The sequence below is a fragment of the Tupaia chinensis genome, unplaced genomic scaffold (genome assembly GCF_000334495.1).
Source record: "Tupaia chinensis unplaced genomic scaffold, TupChi_1.0 Scaffold143737_1, whole genome shotgun sequence".
Taxonomy (NCBI): domain Eukaryota; kingdom Metazoa; phylum Chordata; class Mammalia; order Scandentia; family Tupaiidae; genus Tupaia; species Tupaia belangeri.
In genome coordinates this window covers 227,153-247,040 of record NW_006203586.1, presented here as the reverse complement: position 1 = coordinate 247,040, position 19,888 = coordinate 227,153, and the positions used below count along the sequence as shown (strand labels likewise).

Genomic DNA, 19,888 nt, shown 5'->3' with positions numbered 1-19,888 from the left:
CACCCTGTGTGAGGTTTAAGTCGCTGGGTCCGGGACTCAAAACGTGGTCGACTGTGTGGGAGTTCAGTGGCATAATCCTTACGCCATCTGCTGGTTCCCAAACTCCTAGTTTTTACAGATGGTTCTCTGTGTACATTGAAATGCCTTTAGTTCTCATCCAGGTGGTTTACAACCCTGCCCTACCCTTCACATTCTCCTTATGCGCATCCTGAAGGTCATTTAGAGATGAGTGCAAGAGCTTAGAATCTTCAAGGTCATTTCCAAAGAGTACCAGCCTTGGGCATACAGATGGTCTTTATTTATTTATTTTGCTGTAGGATGCATATGTTTGCCAGAGAGAGAAAGTGAGAAATCATCCACTGGGGGGATGACTGCACTGCAATCCCTTCTATTCCACTCTCTTGGGATTTTGGGCATGCACATGCACACACACTATTTCTGTGTTTTTCAACCCAACGGGTCCAGGATTCAAACTGTGCAGTTGGCTGTGTGGGATCTAGCACCTAACCTACCACACTACCTACTGGCCCACACCTGACCTTTAGATTCCCAGGAATAGATAGAGGTTTTCAGGGCCCTTGTTCCCCAAGGCATTTCACACCCCAGCCCTTCCTCCCAAGCTTTCTTCTACTTGTTTTTTTATTGCCCAAACTCTATGCCCTGGTGAGTCAGGAAGCAATGCACTTATTATTAAATGGTTCAAGTGCCCGCCCTACCCTCACCCTTGGGAGAGTTCCAAATTAGATAAAACAGTGACAAAACCTTTAACTGGTCCTTAAGTGAGCCACAGACAGACCTGTAAAACAGACCACCTGGGTTCTTGAATAATAATTTTTTTTAAAAAAGAAGACTGATTCTACTCACTCTAGGAATGTGGGCTTTTATCTTCAAGGCCACTCCAGAGCTGGACACTTTAGATTAGGATCAGAATACCATTAAATACCACAGAGATACTGAGATTCAGCTGTGTTTTTGTCTGTTTGTTTGTATGTTTTTTGGTTTTTTGGGGTTTTTTTCTCTCCATTAAGCATTGTCTCGTTGCTGCGAATTTTGAGTAGTTTCCAGAGTTCTGATAAAGTTGATTCTGCCAATTTTGCCAATCTTTTCACTATGAAGGGATGAACTTTTGGAGAACCTTATTCTGCCATTTTTGCTGGTATCATTCCCAGTAAAACTACATTTTTAACTAGCTGGGAGTGAGGGATACATATGTATGTCTCCAGGCAGCCTTTCTCACATGGGTTTCCAGTATAGAAGTAAACCCTAATTCACTAATGTATCCATACTTTTCTTCTCTGCTTGTAGAGTAGTACTGTTAGGTTGCTGGGAGAGTCATGATGTGTTTTTCTATGTAAAAAATGTGTCATGACTTTCCCCACAACCCAATAATTATTTACCATCCTTTTGAGAATTAATAAAATAGTAACTCACCATTTTCTGTGTTTCATCTACAATGTCTGAATTGAGAAAGGATGCCAGTTTTGTTGAGGGTGTTTTGAGAAAGCTTTTTTCTGAAGATGTAGACATTGTGGTTTTGTTTAATTTTTTTTCAGTCTTTCTCTTTATTGTGGGGGACTCTGATGGGCAGCTTTATCAATTAATACAATTAGGTTTAGTTTTCTAAAAGACTTCATTGGAAGGAGGTGGTAACATGATATTGTTTCACAGAGAGGAAACTGGTGTATTTAGAGAGCTATGCAGGTAATGGCGGTAGCCCAGATCCAAGGTGATTGGGACTTATAATGGATTGATGGGAATAGAAGGAAGATATGAATTTAAGTGACATTTGCATTTGAACCATGCTAGATGTGGGGTTACATAAAGAAGAATTTATTGGATCATGGGAAGAGTCATAACGCATTTTTGAAAAATACATCATGACTTTTCTAGTGACCCAGTAGTTGACACTCATAGATGTAGCTGGGATAACTGGGAAATAGCTAAGTTTTAAATTATAATAATGCTTTTCATACTAAAATGATAGATACTTCAGAGGCTATCAAATGTATAAGCTGATTAATAGGCAACATTATATGGCTGGAATTTGGAAGTGGATCCAGTGCTTTATTACTTCTCAGGCTGGTTGATGAGTTTTTAGACTTTGGTGCAAAGTACAGTAGTAGTAAACAAGGCAGAATCTTCTGCTTTGTAACAGCTCATGTGAAAAAGAAAGGAACTGGGAAGCAGATGATTCCATCCTAGTGGTAAGCAGGCAGAGCATCAGGGAAGGCCCAGTGTGGCATGTTGGACCTATCAGCAATATCACAGGCATGTGAAATGAAATGGCTGGCAATTGCTTATGTTTTAACCAGGAGCAACCTCACAGAAAAGTGAAATTCATGTCTTTGAAGAAATCACCTTTAAAGACCATCTTGCCTTGAGTCTTGAAACTTCTTGCTTTGGTTTGCTTCTTCGTTTCACCTTCACATTGGATGGCTTCTCAACACTCCATGCCACAATACACTTCGTAAATATTGTTTGAACAAGGCACTATAAAACTGTCTTAACATTGTGTTTTTTCTTTTCTAAGAGCTGGGGTGGAAAGGAGAATGGCTTTGGACTTGCAGAATGTTGCAGAGACTTGCATATGATGGTAAGTAACTCTTCAGGATATGGGTGTCTTTTTTTGCCGGGCTGTGGCCTTTTTGTGAACCCTCTTTTACAATGAATATATGGTATATAAAGTTACCTGATTACATCAGGACCTTTGAGGTCATTTGAGACAGGGAAGACCTTAGGAAGTCATGTAGCAATGTTTTGGCTCTATGTGCTGGCAGTAGATAAAGGATCTCAGACAGTAATACAAGGGATCTTCAAAAGGCTCATGGAAAATGCATACTATGAAAAAACTACATGGATTTCAGAATTTTTTAATGCCAAAATATGCTCGTACTAACGTGTTATAACATGTCTGAACAGGATCTAGTCTGAGGCACTAAGAATGATAAAACATCAATTTGAAAAAATCCCCTATTCAAGCACCATGAATTTTGCTAAAATTGAAGCAAGAACAAAAGTAAAATTTTTGGTGACATTTGAGTGGAAGAATGGTGAAATCATTTCTGGTTTATGAGAAGCTTATAGGAACAATGCCCCAAAGGTATCAACAATTTACAAATAAATAATTTGTTTTAAGAAGAGACAAGGGGATGATAAAAGATGATGTCTGCAGGAAATTCCAAATCAACCACATAATTTGAGAGGAAGAAATTAATCTTGATTGTGTCCTAATTGAAAAGAACAATTAACAGCAAAAACAATAGCCAATGCCGTAGACATCTCTTGGTTTGGCAAACACAATTCTGACAGAAAAATTAAACTTTAATAAGTTTTCTCCTTGATGGATGCCAAGACTGTTGCACCCAGATCAGCTAAAGACAACAACAGTGCTTTCGGTGGAAATTTCAAATAAACCGGGGTCAAGATCCTAAAACTTTTTATCAAAGAATTGTAAGCGGAGATGAAACATGGCTTCACCACTATGATCTTGAGGACAAAACACAATCAAAGCAATGGCTACCAAGAGGTAGAAGTAGTTCAGTTAAAACAAAAGCAGACTGGTCAAGAGCAAAGGTCATGACAATGGTATTTTTGGATACCCAGGATACCCTAGACACTTTGCGTATTGACTTTCTGGAGGACCAACGAATGGTAACATCTGCTCATTATGACAATGTATAGAGAAAGTTAGCTAAAGCTGTAGCAGAAAAACACTGGGAAAGATGCACTACAGAATCCTTTGCCATAGCAATGTTCTTGCAAATTTGTCTTATCAAACAAGGGCAATTTTGCTGGAGTTTCAGTGTGAAATCATTATAGTTCTGATTTGATTTCTTCTGACTTATATTCTATTCTTTGAAAAATCTTTAAAGGGTACCCATTTTTCTTAAATTAATATTAAAAAAGATTGCACTGGCATGTTTGAATGCCTAGGACCCTCAGTTCTTTAGGGATGGACTCCGTGGCTGATATCATCACGTACAAAAGTGTCTTAAACTTGATGGTACTTATGTTGAGAAATAAAGTTTAAATTTTTCATTTTTACCTTTTAATTCCACAAGTTTTTTGAAGTCTCCCTTATATAGTTCTTGAGTAGAGACCTGAAATTGTTGAATTGGTTTGAATGAAACTCTTAAAATACCAGAAAGTTTATTTTCTTTTATTTTTATACTGTAACTATCAGAACTCAGGGTAACATGATTTAGGAAGATGCTTTCCATCTTTGCCTTTTTGCCTTTGACTCATGCTTAGGCTGTAAGCTTAGGCCAGTCCACCTTTGCTTTGATGTGTTGCTGTGGAGCCACAAGGCACTATTGGATTTTCCGTAACAATTTTGTGACTTGAAGCACCTATATTTTATAGCCTATGTACAGCTTGTCTTGATAATTTGTCAGGTTGAGCACAAATATCTGTAGTGAGGTTTAGAGAATTTATCTTAGCAAACCTTTCCCCCCCAGGAGAATGACTTTTTTTTTTTTCATGGTCACAGAAAACTATATTAGAGCAAGTTACTTTCCTTTGTTTACTGCTATACTTTACTTAGTATTTTTTGAATGGGTTATTAGGTAAGATTGGAGGTGAATGTCCGTTTAATGATCAAAACTAAATAAATCTTAAAGAGTATTTGGAGTTTGGAGTCCTAATTCCAAGAACATTTTTTTATCTTAAAAGTTTAGTTGATTAATTCTGAGCCTCCTTATGCATGCCCAGATTATCCTTTGCCCATCGGACAAAATGGTATTACATACTGAACTAGGCATACATGATGTCCATTTTCCAGTTTGGTCTCAACCTATATTAAGAAATCACACCTCCTTTTATTTACTGAGGTTTGTTTAATATGTCATGAAACTTTGGAAAATATAATGTGTACTACAAGAGGAATTTATATTTGTGTGTGTGTCTATACAAGGGGTCTCCAGAAGGTTCACAGAAAATACTTCTTATGAAAAATCTGCATGAGTTTCAAAATTTTTTGCACCAAAATAAATTTGTACTTTAATTCCATATTCTATTAATTTTTAGAGGACCCCTAATATGTGTTTAAAAAAAGGAAGAGTTGTTATGACAGGTATCCAGTGATAACCTCTCCATCCTCAGGGGCATTCATTGCTAGTGGTTTCTTTCAAGGAGACCTTTTAATGAGCATGCTGTTGTCATTTTAATTTTGTTTATCATACTGCCTTTTTTTAGAGTTAAAAGGGAATATGTTGTTCAGGGTCTGGTTTATGTTGACTGATATGTAAATGAGCTGGTAAGAAAAGTGTTATAGAATGTTGTATTAGATAGTATCTGAAGAATTATGAGGAAAATGCTCATGAGGCATACTTTAAATAAAATGTTTTAGAAGACAGATGTTAAGACAGAGGTTTCCATAAAATGTCCTTTTTTATTGTTTTTAGCTGTTACCTGGACCTCAGTATTTCCCTCCTTTTTTGGATTCTTATTTATTACTACTTGATAGATTTGACTGCTTCACTTCTCTCCCCTTGAAAATAGCTGCATTCAAAATTGATCTCTTGAAAGAAAGAGTTCCTGGTAACTTATAAGTAATAAATGCAGAAGCTTTTGGAGCTCTGGGCTCTATCCTCCTGCTTCTGCTTTGAATAAGTTTCACCCCATTTGAGCCTTCTCTGGGACAAGGAGTTAAAGACAGTATACACTGTAGATGCTGAATATACTGCTGGTTCTGATGCTACAATGAGTTGGAAAAGTGGCTAGTCCTTTGAGAAAAGTATTGGGAGAAGATGCCTTGTCTATAATCAGTTGAAGCTCAGTTTCTGATTCTTTGATATGCTTTATACACAGAAATATCCACCCAGTGCAACTACACTACACTTTGAATTCTATGCAGACCCTGGGGCCGAAGTCAAAATCGAGAAAAGGGTGAGTCTCATTCAGACTTGTTCTGATACAGTCTGTAATCTACGATACTTGGGATTGACTTTTCTAGAATTCCTCAGTTAAATGAGGAACTGTTTTTGAGTCACATTGCTGCCCTCCCCAACTAAATATACCTAGCATCTTCTCTGGAATAAATGTTAATTGCATACCCAGCTCTGACAGAGTTGAGTTTTATTTATGTTGGGGCTGCCAAAAGACAGCACCAACTTACTAATCGGGTGGGACACTGTCATGATCTGGTAAATTTTTCTCAAAATCTCAGTTGAGAATTCCAAAGTAGTGTAATAGGCTGAGTATTGATGGCTCAGGTTTCTCTTCTTAAACCATCCTGCAAGAAGTCTATATAATATATTGTATTAGGGTTCCGCTTAAATTTTCTGGTTGTTTTCATGTTCTTTGAGGAGGTACTAAAATTCAGCTTGGTTCAGAAGTATCCTAGTAAATGAGATCCTGTCTTTCTACCTATAAGATTAAATAATATAGTGTTAAATACATAAATAATCTTTCTAGATTAATGTTGTCTTGAAAATAGTTCTAATGCATTTTCAAAGAGAAACCATTTTCATGGATTTGGTCTTTGCTACAAATACTGAGTCCATGGGGATTAAGACAGCGGGTAGTTGGGACCAGCAGTTGGCGTAATGGCTATGTCGCTGGACTCCCACGTAGTCGACTGCGGTTCACATCCCGGACCCGGTGGCTTAAAACTCACGCCGGGCGCATGTGCCTGCGTGCCCAAGATCCCGAGAGGAGAATGGAGGAGAAGGGATTGTGATGTGGCCGTCCCCCCTGGGGGGTGATTTCTCACTTTCTGTCTCTCTGTCTCTCTCTGTCTGTCTGGCGAGCAAACGCACCCTATAGCAAAAACCTCTCAAAAAAACAAAGAAAAAGAAAAAAAGACAGTGGATAGTTAAAAAGAGACTAAGAAGTATTTGAAATGTGCCTGGCTGTTTGCAGTATAGTTTGATACTACTGGTTTCAAAGATGCTTTCTTGAGCATATTCTATGTATAAAATGGATGTTTTAGAGGACTTTTGAAGTTATCATCATTCTAGGGCTACATCTTTGTTTTCAGATGGCTCTTGCAGCCCTACGGCAGGGGAAACTAAGGTGTTAAGTGACTTCTAACAGCTCTCCTATGTTTTTAATTTTAGACAACTAGTAACACACTACACTATATCCACATAGAGCAACTTGACAAGGTAAGATGAGTCTTTGAATGTCGACTGGTTTCTTAATGTTTAGTTTGCTTTTTTGTTCCTAATTGTGTTTTTCGTTTGTTTGTTTCTAATGTAGATTTCAGAAAGCCCTTCTGAAATCATGGAATCTCTTACCAAAATGTACAGCATTCCCAAGGATAAACAGGTATGCTATCCTAAAATTGCCCCAGACAGTGCAGTTGTTATCCAGACAGATTAAAGATATGTGCTAGGGCGAGGCACTACATAGCAAAAAGAATATCAGCTTTGGAATCAGACCTATGTCATATTAGTTAACCTCTTTTACCAGTAGTTTCCTTATCTTTTATGAGGCCAGAACTTAGTAACCTGTAAGGATCCCATTATAAGAGTTTGTGAAAAATGTAAACTACGTGACTTACTTTGAGTGTATAATAAATAGCAGTAGTTTTCCTAGCATTTTGGATACCACAGGACAGAAGCACAGTTGTATTATTTTTCTCTGCTCCTTTTGATGGTGATCAGATATTAGATTTGATTAATAATAATCAGAGCTCTTGCCAGAATTTTCTTTTTGCCAGCTAGTACAGTGACAGTTATTGGCTTATGTTGGGATATTAGGATTCTGTGAGGCTCTGTTTTTGTCCTTCCTATCTTGTCAGCTAACCTCAGAGTAGACAGAACCAGTTCTGTTTGATACCTTAGCATACAGTAACAATGAACCATTTTACCAAGCAGCTCAAAAGGTTAGAGCCCTCAGAAAGAACATTCATCTTTTCCATTGGTTTTCTAACATAGGTCTTATCTCTACAGATGCTGTTATTTACACACATACGGCTGGCCCATGGCTTTTCCAATCACAGGAAGAGATTACAAGCAGTTCAGGCCAGCCAGCATGCGATATCTATATTAGGTAAGAGAAGAACATTGAAATTAACAGTCTCTAATTAGGCGATTTTTACTTTATTTCCTTTGCACTTCGTCCATCTTTGTTGCTATGAGGCTTATTGTCGTTATCTAGGATGGCATTTTAAATTATAAAATTGCCAACATCATTCATTCATCATTCTTGAGTTTCTTTAGGTTGGACTAGAACAAGGATATGGTGCTCATGGGCATGTCACTTGGATTTAGTCTTGGTTTTGGTCTTTCATTTCCCAGTGGCCCCTGTTCTACCTCTTAGCATTTCGTCATCGTATTTTCCCACTCTTTCAGGGGTATAATTTTGAAACAAGTCAGAAAATACACATTAGTCATTACTGTGCATTTAACTTTTTTTTTTTGAGAGGTTTTTGCCTTAGTGCACATGCGTTTACCAGGGAAGGAGAGAAAGAAAGAGAGAAATTGAGATCGAGATTGACAGTAAGATGGAAAGTGACAAATCATCACCTAGGAGAGATGGTCACGATGCAATCCCTTTCCTCCATTCTTCTCCTGGATCTTAGGCTTACACACACATGCACCAAGTGTGATTTTTGAAGCCACCAGGTCCAAGACTCAAAACATGGTCAACCATGTGGGAGTCCAGCAATGTAGCTGCTATGCCAAGTGCTGGCCCTTCATTAACATTTTTTTTTTTTACATTCAATCACCGTATCATTACAGCATACCAAATGAATTTTCCCATCCTGAATACACTGTATATTGGTTCAGTCAAAGATATTGCCATATATATTATCGTCAACAGATAATTTTTCATTTTGTGTCCCTTAAATGTTTTGTTTCTTTTGCCCCTCGATTCCTTCCCTCTCACCCTCTCCCATTTCCCACATTCCTCCTATATTGTCTCTAGTATCCACAGTTGCTCTCCATACTTTCATACTTTCCGATGTTTCAGTTTCTGCTATAGAGTACAGGCATTCAGTATATACTGAATGGGAACATACAATGCTTCTCTTTCATAGTCAGACTTGCTTCACTTAGCAGTAAATTTTACATATTCCTCCTTTCAAATGTCAGGCTCTCATTGTTTATTTTTTTTGTTTGTTTTTTTGGGTTTTTTTATGGCCGAGTAGTATTCCGTAGTGTCCCTTTGATAGCTGAGCTGATAGAAAGGACTGTAGCCAATTCCTAAGCAGGAGGCATTTAACTTTTTTTACTATGGAGTAGTAGAATACAAAGCACATGGTTTGGGAATCAGTTGTGGCTTGCAACTTATTAACCATATGCTTATTTTCTTAGCCCCAATTTTTTCATTTTATATTGGGACAATACAGTTCACCCTTGAACAACACGGGTTTGAACTGTACAGATCCACTTAAATGCAAATTTTAGAAATAAATACTATAAATGTATTTTCCTTATGATTTCCTTAGTACCTTTTTTCTCTAGCTTGCTTTATTTTAAGAATACATATAAATAAAAAATATGTGTTGATTGACACTTTTTGGGTTATTGGTAAGACTTCAGTCAACAAGAGGTTATTATCAGTAAAGTTTTGGAAGAGTCAAAATGTAAATACAGATATTAAACTGCACAGATGGTCAGTGCCCCTAGCCCCCATGTTCATGGGCTGACTGTACTTACTTTGTAGGCTGGTCTGAGGATAAAATGAAAATCTGGAAGGCAGCCTAGCACAGGCCAGGCACATGAAAGGTATAAAATGGTAACTGTTAGTATCATTAGCAATCTTCATTGTATTGTTATTTGTTTGTTGTCTGCTCTTTTAAACTGAGTACTTCGCCATGAAATTCCTGCTCTTGTACTTTTCCTCATACCTAGTAAAACTCTGGCATGTTAGTAGGTATTCCGGAAATACTTGTTGAAAACTAAGCAGATAAACTCAAATCCCATTAAATTGCAATATAACCTCAGTGTGGAATTCACTGCAAGTGACTTGTGTAGAATTCACTGAAAGTGACTTGCATGCATTATCAAGTTTTATTGGATTGTCACATAGGTTTCTGACTTAATCTAAAATAGTTAGTAAATTCTATTTTTTGTAGCTTGTGAAACTTTACAATGAAAATAGAAGTGTGTGAAGAGGATAAAATAGAAGTCTTTGACCAAGGCATAGTGGAGTTATATCAAGTAGTGATGATATGGGAATATTAACTCTTTATTCTCTTTTCTTACTTCCAGCCCCCAAAATCCTTCCTCAAGATTACCTATGTCTTTCATAGGGGACTCTCAGTTTGGTGGGCTTAACATTATATTTGATCTGATCCTCTAGAATTCAGTGGTTTTGCCCTCCAATGCTGGCTGGAAGGGAATCTTTCCTTGGAACCTGTAGATGTCGAAAGGTTTGTCACTGGGCAGTGGCTTGACCACTGCCTTCTTGCCTAAAGTATTTGTTTCTCCTTTCGCAGTGTATTCCAATGCCTTGCAGGAATCGGCAAACAGTATCTTATATAACGGGTTGATAGAGGAATTGGTGGATGTCCTTCAGATAACAGATAAGCAACTTATGGTAAGTATTAATATCCTTCTCTCTATATCAGGCTCATACTTGCATTTTGTTCTTTCTCATGGGGTTAGAAAGAAGCCTAAAAGGGATGCTAGCCCTTTGATTCTTCCGATTTGGGTACTAAGCTGCAAACTTAACAAATGCTGGATTTTCAGTGTTGTTCTCAATAGACCTCCATCTCCTCAAGCCATTACCAGAAGAATGATTTAAATTGTAAGAGTTTGGTATATTAGTAATTCGGCTCTGTTCATCTACTTCGTGACACATTTATATTTACCTTCTGTTCCCATAGGAGATTAAAGCTGCTTCTTTACGAACATTAACATCAATTGTCCACTTGGAGAGAACTCCCAAACTCAGCAGTATTATTGACTGTACTGGAACTGCCTCCTACCATGGATTTTTACCTGTACTTGTGCGGAACTGTATCCAGGCTATGATTGGTAAGTTTTGATGTTGATGTTGATTATTAAAGTAAGAAGAGGACTCTGCCCTTGGCATTTCTGTCTTTAACATCCTGTCAGCTTAACACCAAATTCTGAGCTTATTTTTTTTTTCACCTTCTTCCAACCTTTCTTGTAGATCCTTCCATGGATCCGTACCCTCACCAGTTTGCCACTGCTCTCTTCTCTTTTTTATACCATCTGGCCAGCTATGATGCTGGTGGCGAAGCCTTGGTCTCCTGTGGGATGATGGAAGCCTTACTGAAGGTGCTGTGCTTTTTAATAAATTTGTGAGGAAATCAACTAAGAGGGTGGAGAGTTGTAAGTTTGAAATGTTTCACGGTCAGATCAGATAACATAAAAAAGCTTATTTAGAAAAAGTTAAACTTATTTTTTCTAGTTTGACCTTCTAGTTATTTCAGTAACAGCTCCTCCATTGTTAGGAATTTATTATAGTCCAGCATGGTTTGAAAGTCAGGAGGCCCTGAATACTAGACAGAACACTGCCTCATGTTGTCATGACCTTTCGCACAATCCTGAGAAAAATGAATTTAAGGTACTTAGAAGTTGTGCCTGCACAGCTTAGTAATAGCCTGCAACAGGCACTGGGCACCAGCCTTTTTCTCCCCGAATATTTATCCCATGAAGTAATTGATGTCCTCATTACCTTAGAAGAGTTGAGTCCCAGAAGTCATTTGATGGGCACCAAAACATAAAAACACGTTTTTCTCCCTGTACCATGTCACCTCACTGAAGCCTCAGAATGCATGTTTACAAAGGAATTCAATTTCTGCAGCTTTGTATCTTTTTGATTGTCTTTGCCTCTTTTTCTCACTTGATAGGTCATAAAGTTTCTTGGCGATGAACAAGACCAAATAACGTTTGTCACCAGAGCCGTCAGAGTGGTAGATCTCATCACAAACCTGGACATGGCAGCTTTTCAATCCCATAGTGGACTTTCTATCTTCATTTATAGACTTGAGGTATTATTATACAAGGAACACTCTCCATAGACTTTATATCCAGTGAGAACTGAACCTTAGGAATTGTCCTAGTTAGTAATCCAAAAGAGCTATGTAGCCCTGTTCTGTTTCTAGAAATCACTTCTCTAATTCACCTGGTGGAATCTTCTCATTCTAATTCATTCTGATCCCTGAAATAAATACAGAGTTTTCTTCTTTTCTTTTATCTAGCATGAAGTAGATCTGTGCCGAAAAGAATGTCCATTTGTGATCAAGCCAAAGATCCAGAGACCCAGTACTGTACAAGAAGGAGAAGAAATGGAAACTGATATGGATGGTAATTAACATTTATTCAGTCAGTGTTTTTTTGTGTGTGTGTGCTTGAGATTTTCATTCTTCCTCATAAATTCTGAAGTATATAATTGTAAAATACACTACTGTAAATTTTTTCTGCACAAATGATTTGCAGATTGATTTTCTAAAGTATAATCAGAAAAACAAGTGGTTGGACATAGACATGGATGTTGAAGCACATGGTAGGGCTGTGGTAGACCTCTAAAATTACTTTTTGATGATAATCTGTTTTATTTTATAACCTAACTTATGTCTTCTTATGTATTGGTTTATACCATCTTATTCCCCCTAAAATGCAAGCTTCATGGCATCATGATACTAGTATTTTCATTGCCACAGTGCCTGATAAATCCTAGATATTTAACAAGGACTTGGTAAAGATTAGGAAAATACAGAATCAGAAATGAGATCTTTTAAAAGTTTATCAGGCTATTTTGGGAGCCAGCAGTTAGCGTTATGGCTGTGTCGCTGGACTCCCACGTAGTCGACCGCAGTTCGCATCCGGGACCCGGTGGCTTAAAACTCACGCTGGGCGCATGTGCGTGCATGCCCAAGATCCTGAGAGGAGAATGGAGGAGAAGGGATTGCGGCGTGACCATCCCCCCTGGGGAGTGAATTCTCGCTTTCTGTTTCTATGTCTCTCTCTCTGTCTGTCTGGCAAGCGCACGTTCCCTATAGCGAAAACCTCTCCAAAAAAAAAGAAAAAAAGTTAATCAGGCTATTTTGAGAAAAGAGAAGAGAGGTTAAAAAGATTGTTGAATAGGGAAGAATATTTTAAATCAGAATTAGAAAGATAATAATACTCTTTTAGGTGCATTTTTTTTTTATTAAAAACCTACCCCAACCTCCAACTTCTGCCTAACACACAGTTCATAACAATACCAAAAGGGTGAACTTCTCAAAATAGCTCACTTAGGTTTTAAATTAATTTTATCTTTTTTTCTTTTTCTTTCTTTCTTTCTTTCTTCTTTTTTGGAGAGGCTTTTGCTCTAGGATGCGTGCACTCGCCAGAAAGACAGAGACAGAGAGATAGAAATTGAGAAATCACCCCCCGGGGGTGTGGCCACGCCTCAATCACTTCTCCATTCTCCTCTCAGGATCTTGGGCACGCATGCACGCACATGCGCCCAGTGTGAGTTTAAGCCACCAGGTCCGGGACTCGAACCATCGTTGACTACATGGGAGTTCAGCAACATAGCCATTACGCTAACTGCTGGTCCCAAATTAATTTTATCTTAATGACTCACATTGTTATTACATATATCTGTTATCATGTTTATAATGAAGATACTAGAATTTAACAAATAGAAACACTTATTTTTATTCTTGACACTAATTATCCTTAGGTTTCTATTCTTTCCCCCCCCTATTTTTATAAGTTATCTATCCATGTTCCTAAAAACTCCTTTGCCCAATTTTTGTTGTTCTTTTTTGTTTTTGTTTGTTGGGTTTTTTGGTTTTTGGTTTTTGGTTTTCTTTTTGGAGAGGTTTTTGCTATAGGGCGCATATTCTCACCAGAGAGACAGAACCAGAAAGGGAGAAATCATCCCCCAGGGGGGATGGCCACACCACAATCCCTTCTCCTCTCGAGATCTCGGGCACGCATGCACACATCTGGCATGAGTTTAAGCCAACGGGTCCAGGACTCGAACCATGGTCAACTACATGGGAGTCTAGTGACATAGCCATTACTCTTACTGCTGGTTCCTACTTTGCCCAATTTCTGTTTGCAGTCTTTTGTACAGAAACTGGCAAACTAGTGTTTGAGTTCATGATTGAATCCCAGAGTGTTAAATAATATGTGACATCTTAAAATTGGTATAATATAGATAACTACTTAAAGATTCACTTTGTTAAAGATCAGTGATTGTCAGATTGTAGTAAGTAGAAGACTGAGAATGCTTGCTAAAAGATTAGTTCCCTGTCTGCAGTGCTTGATAGGATAAGTTTGCAGTTGGAGACCAGGACATCTACATAAATTAAATAACCAATTCAGGTGATTCTGGTGTACTAGTAGAGACTTTTACATAGAACTACAGGCATGTACTTCCCATATGTGAGTAAACACATTGTAATTAAATATATTTAAAGAAAGATTAGAAAAATACATTTCAAATACCGTTAGTAGAACTTTATTATATTTTATTAAGTTTTAAGAGATGGTTATGTATTGTATATTCAATTAATTAAAATTATTCAAGTGTGCAAAGTCAAAATGAATGTTTTCCTCCCACCCACCATAGCTGTTTATTTAGTTTAGTTCTTTCCAGGCTTTTTATGTATACACACATACGTGTTCATGTATGTATACAGTTTAATAGCCAAATGGCATGTGTGCTTATAGGACAGGGATGGGGAACCCCTCCACCCACCCCCAAGGAGGTATGGCCACACGACAATCATTTTTCTTCCATTTCTCCACCCTCTCAAAATTTGGGGCATGCACACACATACCCTGTATGTTTTTCAAGCTCCATGGTTAGGACTCAGACTGTGGTCAGCCATGTAGTGTCCTGTGCTACTTAGTTTTTTTAGAACAGGAAAATAAGGTCATATACACACTGTTCAATTTGCATTGATCATTTAATATGTTAAAATATCCTTCCAGATCAGTATTTTTTTTTTTTGAGAGGTTTTTGCTATAGGGCGCGTGTGCTTGCCAGAGAGACGGAAAGCAAGAAATCCCCCCTCCCCCTCAGGGGGGGTGGCCATGCCACAATCCCTTCTCCTCCATTCTCCTCTCGGGATCTTTGACATGCATGCACATGCACCCAGCATGAGTTTAAGCCACCAGCTCCGGGACTCAAACCGTGGTCAACTACATGGGAGTCCAGTGACATAGCCATTATGCCAACTGCTGATCCCCAGTATATTAAGTATTAATATTATAGTGTTTAAAATTTAAATTAATTATCCTCCTACAAAGCTCTACCTATGTATTACCAAACCAGTAGTATTATGAAATTGCATGTTTTCCTTAATGCTTCCTCTCCCACCCCAATTTGGTGGGTGAAAAATACTGAACTTGTTTGATAGCATTGTTTTCAATTTGTATTTCTTAAATAACTAATGGTGTTAAATACCTTTCTATTTGTGGAAAACTTAACATTTTCATTTGGGGGTCAATATCCTAATCCTCCATTTTGATATCATTCATCTCACCTTAATGGAAGAAATTTTCTCAAACAAAAATTTTGTTTTGTGGTACTTTTTATTCTAATTAGTTTCTTTATCGTAACTTGTACTTTAGTTGCAGATGTGACTATGGAAAGCAGTCCAGGCTCATCCATCTCTATGGAGCACCGGCTAGATGTTGAATTAAGGGCATCAAGTTCCAGCAGCAACACTAACATCTCCTCTGGAACTGGCCCCGGCCCAGGCCCCGGCCCCGGCCCCGGCCCTGGCCCAGGCCCAGGCCCAGGCTCAGGCTCAGGCTCAGGCCCCGGCCCCCGTCCTGGTGCGTAGACACATAGATAGACAGTCTTTCACAGTGACTGAATTATTAAATTAGTGAAAATGAGAGCTTTTAGGAGGAGCTTAAGTGGTACATTTTGAGGATAGCTTCTTATGAGTGCATGTTACCTCACCATTCTGGTATTCTGTTTTCTCTTACATTAACATGTCTTTCAAAGAATTTTATCGTTTTCTAAACAATTTGAACATTGATGATCAAAACAACCATGTTGGAGGGCAGTTAATACCTAAAACAGGAACTGAGTAAGGTTCATAGAGTTGAATCATTTTACTTCGTACCTTTTTACTTTAGGGTTTTAATTTTAGTACTGGTCTTTTGCCATCCTTGGTGATTTATTTTTCCAATTTCAGAGCTTAGTTAAGTGTTTTTTTGTTGTTGTTGTTTCTTTGTTTGTTTGTTTTTTTACCATCCTGAGACCTTACTTTGAATATGTGCTATTTTGGCTAACTAGTATAAATGGGTCTGTTCTACATACCAACTCACTGTTATTTAATGGCAAGCTCAGTATAATCCTCTTTTCTTCCTTCCTTTTCCAGGAGTTCAGTGTATTCCACAAAGAGCAGCACTTCTAAAATCCATGTTGAATTTCCTCAAGAAGGCTATTCAAGACCCTGCTTTTTCAGATGGCATACGACATGGTATTTGATTCTGGATTTTTTAAAAATAAATTTTATTTATTACTATTATGTTTTAATTTGAAAGCAGAGAGAGAGGGAAAGTAAGAAAGCAAGCCACCAGGTCCAGGGCTCAAACCATGGTTGGCCTGTGGGAGTCCAGTGCCTTAACCACCATTCTACCTGCTGGCCCCTCTTGATATTTTTTTGAAGAATGACTCAAAGACTGGTCCTTTTTATTACTATTCTGACACTTAATCTTCTTTTACAGAGCAGATATAAGAATAGTCTATGCCATTTGAAGAGCTTTTACTTATTTAATGTTACTTTTTCTAGGTTTGTGGGTTGTTCAACTATTTTCATAATGACTCTTTACACACTGCCTTTTTTTTTTCTTTTCAACCTTTTGACTATGTGCTCCCATCCATCTGCTACACCTCTCCGATTCTCTGTCATCCTCTTTTTAACTCATTTTTTTAGGTAGTTTTTTGTGTGGACAAAGAAATAATAAAACACGAGACGATGAATAGGGACCATTTGATTGTAATCAACACAGATTTTGTTTATCATGGTGGGGTATGTGTAACATACTGCTCCATTATGCTCTCTTCACACTACTCCCAGTTGTTCATATTCTCTTAATTTTCACTTTTCTCAGTGATGGATGGCTCTCTGCCTACCTCTCTGAAACACATCATCAGCAATGCAGAATACTATGGCCCATCACTCTTCCTCCTAGGTAAGTGAACTTGACAGCTGGTTATACCAAGCTGAGATATAATCCAACAGAGCTTTTTGTTCTATATCTTTGCAAATTTTACCGTCCATATTTGTTCACTGTGCAATTACATATTTTACTGGTAATGAAAATAAAGGTCAGAAATCAGTTTCATATAAATACTAATTTCAGTGCCAAATATATCTTTTTCAGCAGTATATTATGAACTATTTGTAGTAAGTATTATTATTGTATATTTGGCTCATTTATGCTATACTTAAGCTTCAAGTAGGATTTTTTTTTAAAGAAATATGTCTTTATTCAATGGTTATTTCCTAACTATGGTCTGTGAAATTCAGTGAAAGTGGTTTCCATTCTCAGAGTCAGATGTCAGACCAGCAAATTTTACTATAGAAAATTTTTTGTACTAAACAGAAGGTAATTTGGGGGTGAGCCAGTGGCATGTTGATTTAGACGCCTGTTTCTCACATGGCCCACTGTGCAGTTTGAATCCCAGATCCAGTGACTTGAAAAACACATCAGGAGCATATGTTTAAAGGTCCAAAATTCCAAGAGGAAAATGGATTACAGCATGGTCACCTCTCCCCCTACCCTCAGGATGATTTCTCACCCTCCCCTTCTGTGTCTATGTTTCTGGTGAGCACATGTACCCTATAGCCCAAAAAGGAGCCTTTTAAAATTACAGCTTTGGAGACTCTAGGTACTTTCTACTTACTTGCAGAAAAATATTTTTATATTTTGAGATTGAAATTGCACTGAGTGTGGTTAAAACCTCATTTTTATTAACAGGTGCATTTCTTGAGTACCATTCTTTAGATAATGTGCTAAAAATACATAGGCTTCTAGAATTCTCTTTTAAAACTCTTAAGGAATTTAGTGTAAAATTTAATAATAGAGAAAATCTACTAGAACTATAGCAGGCATTCTTTTTTATAGTTTGGGGTGTCTGGGGACAGTAGTTTTGGCTACTACAACTTTAATACTTCCTTGGCCCCACAACTTTAATACTTCCTTGGCCCCTTATTAAAACAATTCAGGATTTTTATATATTATCAGTGAATTGTGTGAGTTTACAGAATTAAAATATTTCTTCATAATTGTTAATGTTGATTTCTTTTTATTTGCATTTTTAATTTCATTTTCTTTTATACATGTTCAATCACATTATTTAGCTTTCAAAGTGAATATTTGAACATGTGAACATTTCTCCCTATTCCAGTAGCTAAAACCATAAAATATCTTCAACAGACAATACTACATGGATTATCTACATAGTGTTGCTATCTGCATATAGATTGTTTTGTTGCTTAATAATTATTTTTTTCTTCTTTTTTGGGGGAGAGATTTTTGCTATAGGGTGTGTGCGTTCGCCAGTTAGACAGAGACAGAGGGACAGAAAGCGAGAAACGAGAAATCACCCCCCAGGGGGATGGCCATGCCGCAGTCCCTTCTCCTCCATTCTCCTCTCAGGATCTTGGGCACACACGCACATGCACCCGGTATGAGTTTAAGTCACCGGGTCCGGGACGCAAACCGCGGTCGAAAACATGGGAGTCCAGCGACATAGCCATTATGCTAACTGCTGGTCCCATTGCTTAATAATTTTTATGACTTTGTTATTTTTTTATTTTATTATTTATCCATTCGATCACTATACATCATTTTGATTGTGAGGAGATTTTACTCAGCATCATACACAACTCAGTCCAGTTGAATACTATACACATCCTCATCAACAGATCACAAACCTTATCTGTGTCCCACAAATATCTTATCTCTCCTTATTTTCCCCTAGTTTCCTTTCCTGCACTCTTCCCCTCGTACACTCTCCTTCCACTTTGTCTCTGGTATCCACAACAATTTTTAATTCTTTTATGTCCTCCAGTCTTTTTTTGGGGGGGTGGGAGGGTGGAGGTTTTTGCTACAGGATGCGTGCACTTGCCAGACAGACAGAGACAAACAGCAAGAAATCAGCCCCCAGGCAGGATGGCCACGCTGCAATCCCTTTTCCATTCTCCGATCGGGATCTTGGGCATGCATGCGCACATGCCCAGCATGAGTTTTAAGCCACCCAGTCCAGTACTCGAACTGTGGTCGACAATATGCAAGTCCATTGACATAGCCATTACGCTAACTGCTGGTCCCAATGTCCTCCTGTCTTTCAGTCTCTACCATAGAGTGCAAAAGGTCTGTATATGTTAAGCGGAGACATACAATGTCTCTCTTTCACAGTCTTACTTGCTTCAGTCAGCAAAAAATCTTCAATATTCATACACTTTCTATCAAATTCTAGGGCCTCAATATGCAAGTCCATTGACATAGCCATTACGCTAACTGCTGGTCCCAATGTCCTCCTGTCTTTCAGTCTCTACCATAGAGTGCAAAAGGTCTGTATATGTTAAGCGGAGACATACAATGTCTCTCTTTCACAGTCTTACTTGCTTCAGTCAGCAAAAAATCTTCAATATTCATACACTTTCTATCAAATTCTAGGGCCTCGTTTTTTTTTTTATGGCTGAATAATATTCCATGGAGTATATGTGCCACATTTTTTTTATTTAAATTTATTTATTTGCGTTCATTCACTGTACATCATTACAGCATATAAAACGAGATTTTTCATCCAGAGTACACTGTATATTGTCTCAATCAAGCACATCATCAAACATGTTATTGTCAGCAAATAATTTTCCATTTCTTGTTTTCTGTATGTTTTGCTTTCCTTCCCCCATCCTTGATTCCCTATCTCTTACCCTCTGCCATCTCCCACTCTCCTCCCACACTGTCTCTGGTATCTATGTTTGCTTTCTATA

At 37.9% G+C, this 19,888-nt stretch overlaps 1 protein-coding gene across 1 annotated transcript in view; it reads left to right on the top strand.

Moving 5' to 3' along the window:
• Positions 1-19,888, top strand: part of HUWE1 (HECT, UBA and WWE domain containing E3 ubiquitin protein ligase 1) — a gene marked incomplete in the record, with an annotated part of 232,807 nt that overhangs the window by 90,432 nt on the left and 122,487 nt on the right. The window contains 12 exon segments of the mRNA XM_027766840.1: positions 2,531-2,593; positions 5,809-5,886; positions 7,059-7,106; positions 7,201-7,269; positions 7,896-7,995; positions 10,391-10,491; positions 10,781-10,931; positions 11,071-11,198; positions 11,774-11,914; positions 12,125-12,230; positions 16,259-16,360; positions 16,995-17,075. Coding sequence (XP_027622641.1) covers positions 2,531-2,593; positions 5,809-5,886; positions 7,059-7,106; positions 7,201-7,269; positions 7,896-7,995; positions 10,391-10,491; positions 10,781-10,931; positions 11,071-11,198; positions 11,774-11,914; positions 12,125-12,230; positions 16,259-16,360; positions 16,995-17,075 — 1,168 coding nt within the window.